Genomic DNA, 15,713 nt, shown 5'->3' with positions numbered 1-15,713 from the left:
TCCTCATAAAGATTCTCCAAATTGCGGACTCAGCCTCCACCCCTAGCTCGGCCTCGGCCTCGACCTCTAGCCCTCCCTCCCCTATATTCATCACCTTGAAACATTTAAGCACTTAGTCAATACATGTATAATCCCGAATCCAAATAAATAGATCTAGCATATATTAACCAAGACGTTTAGAAGGGAGAAGAAATACTTGAAGTATCAACACAACACTTCTACTTAGAGGACCAAACCTTAAGGTGAGGCTCCTAACACTCATGCATACCCAGTAACATATCAATACCGAAGAGCATGTGATGAAGATCCGCTGTAGTCAGGCCATCGTTCTTGGATTATATTGATAAATCACCAAATATGGAAACTAGGCTCTGATACCAACTGTCACAGCTCCGAATTTCGAATGATAAAAATTTGAATTGAAGCCATGAAAATTCTAACACAATTTCAAATATATTGAAACCATCTTACAACAACAGTTTATCGAAACTGAGTTGAAGTACGACTCAGTCGGCTTGAATAATACAATACCAATTTATACACACGAGTATAAAAAAGAATTGGAAAACGTAATATTCACTCGATTCTCACCAAAAACGAATGAGGGGATCCCTCAGAAAATCCTTCGTGTAAGCTCTCCGAGTCTGCTAACCCCCATCTGCAGAACTATCTCCTATACCATTGATTTGGTGCACCGGGATTGTAAACACAAACCCGGTAAGTTTTACAGCTCGCATGAGTAAACTGACATTTAAACATACAACACAATACAAATGAAATGTAACAATTCACATTTTTCAAACATGTGTACTCATGAGTCCAGGCAGCCCATCTGGTTACCCCTCATGCTGTACACGACAGACAGACTAGAGCTCTAATTGATCGTAACCAACACCCGACGAAATGCTTGGTTCCTGATTTAAATGTCATCACCAAGTCCGAAGACCAGAAAACGTTTTAACAAGACTCGATGTTAAAATCACGTACAATATAACAATCCTCACATGTTTATATCATTCTAAAACAAAGCGACTCTTACACAACAATTATATAATAGTCACACCTATAATCCATTATACCGGAAGGTACATTTTCTTCCTTCTGGCCCCATCCGCCACAATAATCCGTCAATTTACCAGAATATACATTTTCTTCCATTCCGGTCTCATCCGCCAAAATTAATTGATAAAAATAAAACCATAATTTAAATGAAAACTGTAATATTAACTTAAAAACGTCTTAACGTAAAAGCAAGTCACTGCCAAAGGTAGACTTGTTGTACTGAGATTTACTCACCTTAAATCCTGTGTGACACTTCCACAACCCTAAGTGAGATTCTCTCACTCGTTTCATCAGTCACCTAGTGGCATAACAACGTGATTAGAAAAAGAATAATAATTACAGTTAAAAACACTGTTCACGCAAAAACATTGTTCACCCGCCGCCCTAGACGGCCGCGCGTGGTGCTCAGGCGCCACCACTGGCAGTCGCGCATGGTGGTTACGCTCCACCACCGACATATATAATTTTACGTTAAGATGTGGTGCTAACTATAATTTTACGTTATTACGTGGTGCTCACTATAATTTCTTTGTAGTGAGATTTACTCACCTTAAATCCTGCGTGAAACTTCTACAACCCTAAGTGAGATTCCCTCACTGGTTTCATCGATCACTTAGTGGCATACTAGTGTCAAAAAATAATATTTGACATTGTCAGATATGAAATTTTATATTAATGTAGAAAAGAAATGAAAAAAAGGTCATTTTTACAGTGTTCAATTATATTTTAAAGTAAGGCGTTTTATGTCTTAAGGAACCAACTTTCATTTAAATTATACAGTATGCATACTATAAAAGTTAATAAGTCAACTTTTATTAGTAAACTAGCCGAACTTTTCTTGAACCCGAGCTTGCTCGCGAGCTAAACGAGTCGAACGAGCCGAATACTTATTGTTCAAGCTAGACTCATTTTCAAGGTCGGGTTTAATATTAAGCTCAAGCTCGGCTCATTTAACTTTACGAGCTCGAGCCGAACGGACTAAAAGGGAGCCAAACACAAGTCAAACACGAGTGGCTCGAGCTTACTTACAGCCCTACTAGACAATACATAACCTGCCTACAATGCATCTTCCAAAAGCAAAACAAACAGAAACTGCCTGCAATGTGAAAGAATATATTGGACTTATACTCTAATTATAAGATTTGAGGATTAAATAATTGATCAAATAATATCTAAACAATTGGAGTTGAACGAGGAATGTATGTTCAATAATATTTTGTAATCATAAAGACAAAATATTTACTAAGAATCTAACTAGATTTCTGATATAATTCTCAAGTTCAATAAGGAAACAAACTAGGATTCAATTAGAACTCTTTGATCGACAATGTATAAATACATGAGTTTATGGTCCATGTGCTCACTATGAAAAGCATATAATTTACCATCCCGTGTTGGGAGAATTACATAAGGTTATACTCAATGGCAATTTCAGCCAATGTTGCAGGTATACTCTAATCCTTGTTTAAGTCCTAAGTTGATTATAGGCCAAAAATCTGTATAGTCCCTAAGGTTTACAACCTTGATTTATTTAGTCCTTCAACTTCAGCTGTGATCTATAAAGTCCTTAAATTTTCAAAACTTAACCTAAACAATCTAAACCGTTAATTCTCCATTAACTCTCCGTTATTTTTTAACTAAAGTACCGATTTATCCTTTTTTTACTTACACTCTTAAAACTCAACTAGGGATAAAATGGTCAAATTCTAATTGATTTAAATAATTAACAGAAAATTTTAACAGAAAAGACTATTTAGAGAAGGAAATGTAAGTTTAGGGACTAAACGAATACTGACCTAGGACCCTAGGGACTAAATGGATGTTTGCCCTTGATTATATGTGTTTGCATATGTTGATTTAATACCGTTCTAGTTTTCACAATGCACATCATTACCACCAGCTCTCATTGAGAAGGGTGTGCATGCTAGGCCTCTGTTCCTACTAAGATTAATGACCTCTTTGACTGCTAAATTTAATGCTGGCAAGATAAGGAATGTAGCAGATGGGAATGCTCAAAATTGCCAACCAATACAAGGAGCAATGTTGTTTATGTCATACTTTATGTATGACAAGAGCAATCCTTCTATGTATTTACTCTATGTAGCACGAATACCAACACGGATACCGTGATACCGATATTGCGTGACACGGAAATCTAAAAATCATAAATTCTGACACGGTGTCGACACAACAATTTATATATAATTTAATATATTTATTAATGCATAAAAGAAATATATAACACATGAAATAATGTTAAATTAAAGATTAAAGTTCATTCCATTGCATAACAATTCAAAACAAATAAATCTAAGGAAAAAAGAAAAGAAAATGTTGGGATTGAAACAAAACTTGAGTTATTTATGTTTATTTTTGTTTTTCTAATTTTTATATAAAATAATGACTTGACATGTCGGCCAAAGTCTCGGGGAAGTTTTAGAAAAGTCAATATTACTGACACGTCAGACATTGTGTTGGGCCGGGTCGGAGTGTCGGGGAGTGTCGAAGTGTTGGTGCTACATATTTACTTCTCTGATTTCCTCTGATGTAACTTTCCTGACTCTTGCCAAGCAATTGTCTTTTGGCCTCGGATGCGGTAGGTACATTAATGGGCACTCAGGATTAAGCCTCTCTAGCCTGCAGCACCATTGTCATACAGAAGATTAGAAAACAACAAAAACATTCACAATTCTGATTGTGGGGAGGAATTGGTTACAAGATGACTCACTTATAGTTGAGCAGAAAATGGTGAAGGAAAATTCCAATTTCCATCTTGGCAATATCATTACCGGGGCACAGCCTGCTTCCAGCTCCAAAGGGCATAAAAGTTGCTGGTTTTGGTGTATAATTCTATACCAATAAAAGCAATTAAACATAAGACAAGAAATTCAAGGTATTTCTATTTTAGTATCAAACTAATTGTCAGTGAATTAAAACAACTTACTATCCATCTATCAGGGTTGAACTCCATTGGATTTTCATATATTTCAGAATCCAAGTGAACACTCCGGAACCATGTTAAGACTTTCCACCCCTTGGGAATAATATAACCTTGTATTGAAGCCATTAATTAAATTAAATGTTCTGTTCGAGTGCATATACGCAATGGTACTCATGAGAGAAAACGTGTATCCTTAATTCAGTTAATTGGATGATATAACAGAAATAAAATCATAAACTCACCGTTCACATTGACATCTTTTTTTGCCTCACGAAAAACCATAGGTGCGAAAGAAACAACACGGAGAGTTTCATCAATCACCTATACAGTTTCGAAGGATTAGTTGAAATGCGTTGGTAGTCTGAATAAAAGAGAAAGGGGAGTCGCTAATATGTACATTGGAAAGGTATTTCATTTCTCGGTATTCCTTGAGGTTCAATCCTTTCTGAGTTGGTGTCCTCCTCTTCAAGATTGCTTCTTGCTCAGCCTGCAGTTGGCCAAACATGATTAGGAAGTTGAATTTAGAGTTTGGGATCATTGGAGAAAGTTTAGACTAGAAATGAGTATATGACTGGTTCAAGCGACTAATACCATTTTTACTGAATCTATCTAAAAAGAAAAATAAGTCAAGCCAGTGGACCTTTTTCCAGAAGACAATATAAACATACACATTGATATAATATTCTACACTATGTTAAGCCTCAAATATTCTGCGTGTAAATAGAAGTACACAGACACAATGAATTATGGCATATTCCTGTCAAATATGCCTATAGTTACTCAAATATGGACAGAATGGTTCGAGTATCGGAGTATGGATGCAAATAAGGCTAACATGCAGTGAATACACTGAAGTGCGTATTTTACAAACATTGAGGAGGATAGTAAGCCCTCAAGATTCAAGGCAGAAGAAAAAAAGTTATAAAAAAAAGTACCTTGGCTTTCTGGAAATATTCTGGGTGTTGTTGTAGGTAAGTTGTAGCCCACATTATGGTATGACCTGAAGATTCATGACCAGCATTCAAGTACATGAGCAGAATATCTATAATGTCTTCATCCGTAAGTTTATTTCCTTCTTCATCCTCAACTTCCAGTAGAGAGTCCATCATATCTTGCCTCTTTTTCGTAAAATTTTCGGCCTTCTTCTCAGCTCTTCTGTCATTCACAATAGTTTGAAATATAGCAACAAGCTTTTTCCGTGCCTGAAATATAATGATTAAGTTAGATAAGATACAGTCGTCTGATGAAATATAAACCAACTTGTAATTAAGTCCTCTACCTTAAGTGCCTTTTGGTAAGAAAATCCGGGAATGTTGATAGCCATGGCTCTAATTCCATAGTTAAGTGTTGTATACTCTTTCTCTAGAGCCTCCAATGCAGGCTCACTCTCTGAACTAAGGAGGATATACATAATATTCTTAAAAGTATGCTTTCTGACTTGAGTTAGAAACTCTATCTCTCCCATGGTGGACCATTTTTCCAAAGATGATACAACAATATCATCGATATACGTCATGTACACAGACAATGCTTCATGACCATTGACCAGAGCTGCTGTTAATTTTCTCAGACGCTTGTGCTCTTCAAAAGAGATGCCAATGAATGATTTCCTTCCGATCAGCTGCACAGTGGAAACAGGCCACCCGGTCTTAAATGCGTCATCATCTGTCAAAACTCTTTTACATGTTTCTGGCACTGTGCAAATGACACTGGGAAACCCAAACATGTAGGCCTTGTAGATTCCAATTTTTCCAAATCTGCATAGTTCAGTGATGTGATTTAGATTAAAATGAACCATACAACAATCTGCTTTGATGATGCAAATCCTAAAATCAACAAAAGGTACCTAAAGAAGTGGGGCATAAAGAAAACAAGCAAGATTGAGTGTGACCAACACCCCATCAACTATAGTGGTAGTCAGCAGTCTCAGCACATAGGCTGTAATAACCCGATTTTTCGGGACGAGTCATTATACTTTTCCTAAGTTATAAGTTTTTGAAAATTTTAAAGTGTGTTCGTTTCTTTTATAAACGTCGGAAATCGACAACGAAAACGTAATCGGAACGTTTAATTCGAAAAACGTTACGTTTCCGAAAGTATTTATCGACTTTTATTTCCGTCGCTCGGTTGCGAAAACTTTCTTCACGAAAGTTGTAGAGCTCGTCGATACGAGTTCGGGAGTATGTGACATGTTCGAATCGGACGTCGGAGGTAAAAGTTATTAACGTCGGAAGTTAGTTCCGATTTTTGAAACGAGTATAAATAGAAACTTTTCAGATTAGGGTTTCCATTATTGGAAACCCTTCTCTCTCTCTCCTTCTCCCCGCCGCTCTCTCCCTTTCTCTCTTCTCTCTTCTCTCTTCTCTCTTCCCCCTTCCCTCTCTCGGCTTCCTTCCTCTCCCTCTCGACCCCGAGCACTCTCCCTCTCTCGGTTCTCTCCTTCTCTTTCTCCTTCTCCCCGAGTCTCACCCTCTCGCCGATTCTCTCCTCCCATCTCCCTCTCGACCCGAGCTCCCTCCTTCTCTCTCTCCCTTCCGACAGACCTCTCCCCGATCTTCGCCACACACGGCCTCACCTCCGCTCGCATCGACCACGCCGGTCTCCCTAACATCACCAACGAAGAAATCGAAGCCTCCACGGTTTTAACTAGGTATGAATTGATGGATTTGATGTTTGTGTGTGTTGTTTGATGATTTGGGAGTGATTGGGAGATTAGGGATTCGAATTGGAGAGATTGGGGGAGAAATCGGCAGTGAAGGAGGGTGGGAGATACCGCCGCCTAGAGGCGGCGCGTGAGGAGACTAGGGGTGGCCTAGGGGTAGGCGGAGGCCGTAGGAAGATAGAGGAGGAGGAGGGGGAGGGTTTAGGCAGGGCGGTGGCATCACACGCGCCTTGGTTGGCATCGGCGCGTGGGCCCCACGCGCGGCCCGCCGGAGGTGGCACGTGTGCCTCACGCGCCGCCACTTGCGGCGGTGGGAACAGTTTTGACATAAGGGTATTTTGGTAATTTACTGTGTACGGTAAATGTAAATGTAATTTTTATTTACTACGGTAAATGTAATTAAATTTTACCTTCGGTAAATGTAAATATAAATTACTTTCAGTAAATGTAAAAAGTAATTTTGTAAAAGGGTAATTTAGTAAATTTTATTTACTGAATTTGTATTTACATTTAAATCGTATTTATACGTACAGAAATACGTATTAATATTTATACCTACATAAATACGTATAAATATTTATACGTACAGAAATACGTATTAATTGCATATTTGTACAGTATCCGGGAATAGTAACAGTGAATAGTACCAATGAACAGTAACTTCGTAAAACCGAAAATTGCTGAACAGTAACCGATTATTACTGTTTCGGCATTTAAAGGTTACGAAACGATTCTAAATTCTTCTCTTATCTTTTCAAGGTGATCGTTAAACCGAGGAAATGAATTATCATCGGGAATTGTGGAATTACGCTCGAGTCGATAAGGTGAGTAAAATCTCACTGAATTACGAATCTACCCTCGTGGTGATTCAACATTTTTGCAAGTGTGTTTATCAAATGAATTACAACATGTATATAATTTAGTGGACTACATATATACAGTATAATGGTAATAAGTACATATATATATATATAGTTCATTAAATTACGTACTGTTATTAATTCATTAAAAATAGTCATTTCGATGACGGAAGTTGTGAATTGAGCATGTGTGGTGAAATATGACATGTATAAGATATAGTGGACTATATATATATATTGTATAAATGGTAAATAAGTACAAATATATGTAGTTTGCTATATAATATACTGTTATGATTTTATTGTGATTCTATTGAGCATGAGATTTGAATTGTACAATATGATGTGAGATTATTGTACGTGATTTTTTTTTAACATTGAGATTGTTAAAATGTGAATTGTCTTCGGACCTGATTTTTGGTACAATATGATGTGAGATTATTGTACGTGTTTGGCAAGTCGAAACCTAGCCTTTGGCCGGGCGAAAGTTACGATACAGTTAGAGCTCTAGTCTGTCTGCCTTAGTACTGCATGTGAGGTAACGGGTGGTTATCTGCTCATGGGTACTCAGTTTATTTTGGATGTTGGGTAGCGGGTGGCTATCCAATATCAACGGTGTATTACGAGAGGGGTAACAGATGTGTACCAGCGTTCTTGGTACCCGTATTATAAATGCATTGGGTAACCAGAAGGGTTACTTAATTTCCTCATGAGCGTTTTATTTCATATTTCTTTGGGTCAACCAGATGGGCTGACTATTGACTCATGAGGGCATTTATATTTGTTGTTTTGTGATCTTTCGTATATATTGATATGCGAACTGTATTGTGATTTTACTCATACGAGCTATAAGCTTACCGGGTTTGTGTTTACAATCCCGGTGCACCAATTCAATGGTGTAGGGGATAATTCCGCAGGTACTGATTAGCGGAGATTGAGTGACGACTCCGGAGATTCGAAGTCGTTCGTACCCTGATTGTGGTGAGATTTCTTGAGTGGTTTGTGTGTGAGAAATTGTGAGGATTATATGTGAGTTTTGTGAGAGATTGTGAGGATTATTACATTTCCATTTTTATGTATGGATTTATAAATTTGGGTTGTAATAATTGGTTTGTCTGAGTTGTATTGAGAACTCAGTAATGATCCGCTGTGACATTTTAAATGATTTCGATTTCATTGAGATTGTTTAGTGTTTAACGACTTTGAAAATTTGAGTTTTTAATGCTCGAAATTTTGGGGTTGTTACATAGGCAACCAATTATCTACACATATCCTCAAATGAAAATCGCCCAGATACTTGTCTATCGTTTAACTCTACCTAAATATTCTTCTTTGCGTTTGCATAGAGAAACCAGCCTTAAGAATATGAAAAGTTAAACTAAACTGTACAGAGAATAATGAATTGCATGCCATGCTATCAAAGAAGTTAGCGAATGAACCCAAGACTTTGAAAACTTAATACTCAGGGTTGCAACTTGATTTTCATTTACCTAGTGTCAACTTTCCTCTGCTTCCCTAAACAAAGTGATTTCACTATATATTATGCCCACTAGAACTAGTTGCTACTTGCTAGTACTTCAAGTCCTCAAGGGGCATCAGCTTTTGCACTACAACACTTGGAACCATTTCTATTCTGAAAGAAAAGGTCAAACAACTTTTAAAACAGAGAAAGTAGGAACCCTTCAAAGGAAGGCACACCCTTTGTCCTTTGTGGGTGGATGCCATTAACTGATCAAATACCCTTAAATCATCAACAACATTATCAATCTTTATGTGTAAAAATAAAGATATATAAATTCTCATCCCATCGAATGTCTACTCTACTCTTAATTCTTAAATCTCAAGACTTTTTTAAAACTCAATTGTCAATTTTCAAACTATCACATTCGTAGCTTCAAAATAAATTATGCTTTATTTCAAATCAAAGACAAAATGATGAAACTAACATTGCCCAATGAAGTTCAAAAATCATGATTATCATGAAAAAAAAGTCTTTTGGTGCAGTTTATAACGATGAAACTAACATTGTCCCGTGATTCATCATTTATAATTATCACGAAAATCAGTCTTTTGGTGCAGTTTATATAGCGCGAAGAAATAAAGGAAGAGAGGCACAGTGAAAAATTACATGTGAAATCTATGACAGATGACAAAATTGGACATAAAATGATAGGAGCTAGATGTAACCAAAGATAATAATAATAATAACAGGGACAAAGCGAAGTTGATGAATATGGCGACAATGTTAACTGTATGCGATTCATTATCAGTGAGTATTATTTGATTTATTTCGATCAAAAACAAAAACTATATGCTTCATCCTAGCTCAAAATTTCATATTAAATATAAGCTATACGTTGCAGAAACATCAAACATCAGACACACTTAAACTGAGAGTACAAGTATCATTTCATTTGACAAAAACATTACTATGAACTCGTATGTATTGAATGGTAATATACCTGGAAACGTAGGAGTTGATGAAGGAATCAGGGTTGTGGGATTTGAACGCTCTGAGGAAAGACCACATATTTCCGATGAAGGGCAAACCCAAGTCACCAGGTGGGAGAGAGTACTGTATCTCCCCCAACTTCGTTTCATAGAGCCACCAATTTACAGTCTCCAACTTCAAGGCCAGTAGAACACCCACGAAGCTTGCAGTGACCAAAACCACAGTCCACAGAGAACCGGAGTCATCCAACACTAACCCTACTGCTCCCAAAAGCACCATGATTGTGCTTGTGATTACTCTCAGAAAATTTGAAAACGTTTACAGAGAGAAACGCAGAGTCTCAAGACACTTGGATATCTCTTCCTCTGTCTGGTTAACTCTATCAGTTTGCCATTTATTACACTCCTAGATAATGGTCCTACGGGGATGGGGCTGCAACATACAAAAATGGTTTTTATAACAGACCCATATGTAATCTCGTTTTACAGATGAGATTAACGTCTTGTTCTCGACTTAATAGAATCTCATTGTCCTAATTAACGATATTATTCTCTATCGAGAAAACTTAACCATATTGTTATATTGACCACCAACAGAAGAAGAAAACTTTAAGATGAAATTCAATAAATCTTGAATTCTTTATTTTGGATAATAATGCACACATGTTCCTACGCGGGAGTAGTTGGGACCTTTGAGTTCATATAGTCAATGTTGACTCTGGATAATGCCCTTCCTAGAGCTGTATGTCACCTGTCAAGAAGCAATGAGCTCGTTATATTCTCCAGAAACTTACAAATGTATGAGACAAAAACCTCCAAGCTTGGGAATATATAGTTGAGATCCTCCAACCCTCACCCATATTGTATTCGAGCGTGCATGAATGGTTTGCATGATCGTATTAGTTATATAGTTTAAACTTGAACTAAGAAGAACGAAATGTTGGCAGGAACTGGCAAGGTATCTAGGTATCTAAGAGCACCTTTCCTATTTAAGCCGTCCTCAGTATTTTCCAAAATATATACATCAGATGTTGCACGTTTCTCGCTCGGCGACTAAAGCGCACTGTGCTATGTGCTTTAACGCATCTTGGACTCTTGATTTTGTAAATATGCCGATATCGATTCCCACGTCCTAACTCCCAAGTAAACAAACAAGAATGGGAGATTAGATTATCGATCATGTTATTATCGATAAGTGAATGCCGAGAGCAAATTTGCTCCCCACTTTCATTCCCAGCTAGTTATTTATGTGACACGTGTCCCCTTTAACCTACTATAGAAAATTACTCTTATTACTCTAACTATGGTTACTCTTATTACTTTTATTTATTTTTCTGATTTTATCTAATTTTCTTTCTTTCTTTCTATTATTATTATTTATTTAAACAAAACATTAAATTCTAGTATAATTTTTATTGGTGTAGTCAATCAATGTCTAATATATATTCACCAGCCAATGTCAATATAGAATTTTTTCTCTTTTAATTTTGAAACTCTTAGCTTCCAGGAAAAATATCTCAATACACCTTACAGAACTACCAAAACTATGGAAACAAATCAAGCAAAATTCTTGGATGAAGGTGCTCTCAGCAGTTATTTTGAAGATTTATCTTTAGAATTTAATGAGGTTTCAGAAAATGCAGATTTTAGATAAAGAAGTACCTTTTGTTTTGTTTCAAGATGCTACTGTATCAATTTTTTGTTTAAATCAAGAAAGTCAGTTAAATATACAAAATGCAGTTCATGAACCTAATGTTCATGTAGCAGAGCAAAACTTAGATGATTTTCAGCATCCAAATGCAGATTAGAAAACCAATCTCAAAATATGGATTTAGAACCTCAAGCTATAGAAAAACCTCCACTTAGACGTTCTCAAAGGACTAGAAATCCTACATATGGTGCCAATAGTCCATTTCTGGTTTATTTACAGGAACAAGATGCTTTAGTAGAAGATGATGATCTCTTGAGCTACAAGCGAGCTCAACATAGCAGTGATTTTAGTAAATGGGAACAAGCCATGCTGGAAGAGATAATTTTTATGTCTAAGAACAAAGTGCGGGATTTAGTTGAACATGAAAGTTTTATAGGCTGCAAGTGGGTGTTTAAGACTAAAAGGGATGCTAATGGTAAGATAGAACAAAGATAGACTTGTAGCAAAAGGTTTTACACAACAAGAATGCATAGATTATAATGAAACTTTTTCTCCTGTTTCAACTAAAGACTATTTTAGAATAATGGCTCTTGTAGCTCATTATAATATGGAATTACATCAAATGGATTTAAACACTGCATTTTTAAATGGAGAATTAGATGAGACTATCTATATGAAGCAGCCTGAAGGTTTTGTAGAAACAGGAAAATAAAATCTTGTTTGCAGACTTAAGAAATCAATCTATTGATTTAAACAAGCCTCTAGACAATGGTATATAAAATTTGATTAAGTTATATCATCTTTTGACTTTTCAGAAAACATAGTTGATGAGTGTGTTTATATAAAGATTGCAAAGAATGATTTTATTTTTATAAGTTTGTATGTTGATGACATTCTTTTAGCTAGTAGCAGTGTTCAATTATTGAAAGAGACTAAGTCTAGTCTGTCGAGTAATTTTGACATGAAAGATTTAGGTGAAGCTTCCTTCGTTTTAGAAATTGAAATTAAGAGAGATAGGAAATTAGGAGTTTTAGGTCATTCTCAGCACAATTACATTAAGAAGGTGTTGAAGAGATTTAACATGGAGACATGTGCTCCATGTGATGCTCCTATGAGCAAAGGAGACAAATTGTCTAAAATTTCTAAAAATGGGGGGAAGATGACATCAATGGATAGCAAACCTTATGCCAATCCTATAGGTAGCCTTAGCCCTTATGTATGTATAGGTTTGTACTACGCATGATCTTGCATTTTTAGTTGGAATTTTGTCCAGGTTTTAGTCTAAACCAACGCAAGAGCATTGGGTTGCAGGTAAAAATGTTCTTAAATATTTATAGAAAACTAAGTCTTACATGTTAGTTTACATATAAGCTAAACATTTAGAGTTAGAAGATTACACTGATTTAGACTTTGCAGGGAATTTTCCAAATCCTAAGAAATCCACTTCAAGTTATGTTTTTATGCTTGCTAATTGAGCTAATAGCATGGAAAACCATGAAACAAAGCTTGATTATTACTTCTACTTTGCAGGTAGAAACCATAGCAGTATATGAGGGTATTTTTTGAAGGGATTTGGATTAAAATTTCTTGACTGATACTAAAGTGTTGAGTCACATAGTGCAGAATGCATTTAAGGTTAGCTGCAGTAAATACAACAAGAGATCTAATAATTCTAAACATATAGCTTTAAAATATTATAGTGTGAAACAATTAATTAAGAAGAAGCAAGTTGAGGTGCTTGATATAGATACAGATATATATGCAGTTGGCTGATCCATGCATTAAGACATTGCCAATTGGAGTTTTTGATAAGCATGTTCAAAATATGGGAGTCTTGTCAGATTTATATGCTTAAGGTCAGTGGGAGTTTTCAGTTTTTATTTTCATAGTTCATCTATTAATTAGTTTGTACTTTAATTCAAGAATCAGCTTGTAATTTTTATTTTCAAATTGATCAATAAAGTATTGAGTAATTCCAGTTACAAGTTTATTCAGTGGTCTTGAATTTTTTTTAATTATGTTGTTGCATATTAGAATTTAGTTGAGTTATATAACATCATTTAGTAAAGTTAAGTACAACAGCTATGCATTTCAGTTTTAAAGTTTTGAGATATAGCATTAGCTGATATAGTGTAGATTTTATTAAATCTTTTCAAGACTGTGATTTTTTTACTATCTAAGCTGATATACATGTCAAAATATACTCACTCTTTCACATCATGAGCTTATGTGGTTGCAACAATTCCTGTATGTCATCTCTAATCACTTAAACTATTTTTGATCTACTCTAATTCTTGTATCTGTAATGTTTTTGATGAGAACTAACTAAGTTGAAATGAACTATGAATTTTATAAATATTTCTGTGTACACTTTAGTTGTTAATTACAGTTACTTGGTTTAGCAATTGAGTTGTAGACATTGTTGGTCCAAGTGGGAGATTATTAGAACTGATATGGACATCAACAAAGTCTATTGCATAATGTAATGCTTGTTAAACAAGTACACGAATTGACAAGAAGTATTTGTATATAATTATATTTCGGACAAGTAATTGCATTAGGTTTTGTATATATTTATGTTGCCTAAATAGTTATTACAAACCAATCCGCTGATACAGACATCAGACAAGAAGTTATGAACCTAAACTCAAAGCTAGTATGCGGCAACGAACTATTCTTTGGTAATAAGCGCATATCGAACTAAGAAAGCATATGTTATGGCAGATACAAGCATAGAAATAAGGAATAAACTAAAAACTAACAATAGAAAAATAGATTAATAGAAATAGGCCAAACAACACAGCACATGATAGTAATCCAAGGGAGCACAACCCAAAGGAATCACCTTGGGCCTAAAAAGATAGGTCAGCCCAGTTCCACCTTTGTCCATCGTGCTCCCGATCGGCGGAGCTCCATCTGAGGCATGCCACTATCGACCAATTGGTAAGCACGACCACCAACAGCTGCACCCATCGCACCAAGCCACGCCGCCGCAAGCCTGCACTCCTACAAAGAAAAATCAAAACCAAAAAGAGTGGCCTTGGCAACAACACCAGCGATCGAAGACAATGACACCATTGCACAAAGAGTGATTAAGAAAAGTCGATTTCCGACAACCTAGCATGCCAGTCTTGCATAATCCCATCCTAGATCCAGCGCTCAAGTCCTCGACGAAAACCTTCTAGGAGAGACTCCCTATGGTTGATAGAAAATTAAAACAATCCCATCTGGTAGCAAATGACAACAAGGCCAAACGCCCAACCGCACATCTAGGCACCATCGGACGAAACAAAATTGAGGAGTTCGGCGCTTAGTTTTAGCTGGAGTGGTCAAGAGAGAGCTAGGGTTTTTCTTCTATGCATAAGTCTTGGTGTTCAATATCGTTTTAGCATCATACAATGTCTTTTTGTGCTGGTATTGAAACTTAGAAGACTCTTGCTCGTACTATTGTAATAACCCGAATTTCCCAGTTTGAATTCTGATAATTTCGTGTAAATTATTATGCTTGATAATTCGAGTAAATTCACATTCTACACATTCTCGTTGTTGTCTTTACGAAATGGATGTGATTTTCAGAAATTAAAGTCTGAAAAACATTACGTTTCAATGGCTCATCACTAAAAACTTCCTTCACGAAAGTTGTAGAGCTCGTCGATACGAGTTTGTGAACACGTGGCACACCTTCATTGGATGTCGTATGTGGAAGCTGTTAGCAAAGGAAGTTGGGTTTTCGATTTTGGAAAGGTATAAAAGGACATTTTAGGAAACCCTAAATTCACAAAACCAAAAAGGAAACCGAGCCGGCCCGACCCCGACCCGATTTTCCATCTCAGCCGATCCTTTCTATCCGGCAATCTCCCTCCTCCGGCCGCCATGCTTGACACCGCCGGTGGTAGTGGCGACCCACCCCGCGTCGTCTTTCAGCCACCACTGAGGGAGAGCAGCTGTGGCACCGACGAGCACGACGTCGTCGGCGAGGCTGGGGCACGAGGCAGTGACGGCAAGTCTTCCCTCCTTCTCCTAGGCAGGAATCCGCCGGCGGTGAAGCTCGAATTGATCCATTTCGTCTCTGATATTCAACCACCA

General features: G+C 36.7%; 2 protein-coding genes across 3 annotated transcripts; one reads left to right on the top strand and one right to left on the bottom strand.

Annotated features, from left to right (window-relative positions):
• Nucleotides 1–1,229: 1,229 nt before the first annotated feature.
• On the bottom strand, nucleotides 1,230–10,307 carry LOC126802335 (ent-kaurenoic acid oxidase 2-like). 2 transcript variants are annotated; one of them, XR_007672933.1, is made up of 9 exons: nucleotides 9,988–10,307; nucleotides 5,283–5,760; nucleotides 4,939–5,205; nucleotides 4,401–4,490; nucleotides 4,246–4,324; nucleotides 4,007–4,113; nucleotides 3,791–3,912; nucleotides 3,522–3,699; nucleotides 1,230–1,360 (listed from the first exon to the last, which is right to left on the bottom strand). XR_007672933.1 is itself a non-coding variant. In XM_050529949.1 (8 exons), exons 1-8 carry the CDS (start codon nucleotides 10,254–10,256, stop codon nucleotides 3,579–3,581), a joined length of 1,533 nt encoding a protein of 510 aa, XP_050385906.1. In that variant the 5' UTR covers nucleotides 10,257–10,307; the 3' UTR covers nucleotides 3,317–3,578. The 2 variants fall into 2 exon arrangements, 1 of the variants encoding a protein (XP_050385906.1); XM_050529949.1 differs by lacking the exon at nucleotides 1,230–1,360 and having other exon boundaries at nucleotides 3,317–3,699.
• A 1,494-nt stretch (nucleotides 10,308–11,801) lies between these two features.
• Nucleotides 11,802–13,400, top strand: LOC126803524 (uncharacterized). The gene is made up of 6 exons (XM_050531317.1): nucleotides 11,802–12,102; nucleotides 12,197–12,316; nucleotides 12,530–12,843; nucleotides 12,885–12,938; nucleotides 13,044–13,157; nucleotides 13,251–13,400. Exons 1-6 carry the CDS (start codon nucleotides 11,802–11,804, stop codon nucleotides 13,398–13,400), a joined length of 1,053 nt encoding a protein of 350 aa, XP_050387274.1.
• Nucleotides 13,401–15,713: the final 2,313 nt, after the last annotated feature.

Source organism: Argentina anserina, chromosome 7 (assembly GCF_933775445.1).
Source record: "Argentina anserina chromosome 7, drPotAnse1.1, whole genome shotgun sequence".
Classification (NCBI taxonomy): domain Eukaryota; kingdom Viridiplantae; phylum Streptophyta; class Magnoliopsida; order Rosales; family Rosaceae; genus Argentina; species Argentina anserina.
This window is presented reverse-complemented; position numbering and strand designations above follow the sequence as displayed.

Bases quoted from the DNA above. Each gene is read 5' to 3' on its own strand.
- LOC126802335 (XM_050529949.1), bottom strand. From the start codon at position 10,256: ATGGTGCTTTTGGGAGCAGTAGGGTTAGTGTTGGATGACTCCGGTTCT. The intron at 3,913-4,006 runs GTAAGTTGTTTT...TTATTGGTATAG, and splicing joins TCAACCCTGATAGATGGATA to AATTATACACCAAAACCAGC. The intron at 3,700-3,790 runs GTGAGTCATCTT...ATGGTGCTGCAG, and splicing joins CATTTTCTGCTCAACTATAA to GCTAGAGAGGCTTAATCCTG.
- LOC126803524 (XM_050531317.1), top strand. From the start codon at position 11,802: ATGGATTTAGAACCTCAAGCTATAGAAAAACCTCCACTTAGACGTTCT. The intron at 12,317-12,529 runs GTTTTGTAGAAA...ACATTCTTTTAG, and splicing joins CTATATGAAGCAGCCTGAAG to CTAGTAGCAGTGTTCAATTA. The intron at 12,939-13,043 runs GTAAAAATGTTC...TAGACTTTGCAG, and splicing joins GCAAGAGCATTGGGTTGCAG to GGAATTTTCCAAATCCTAAG.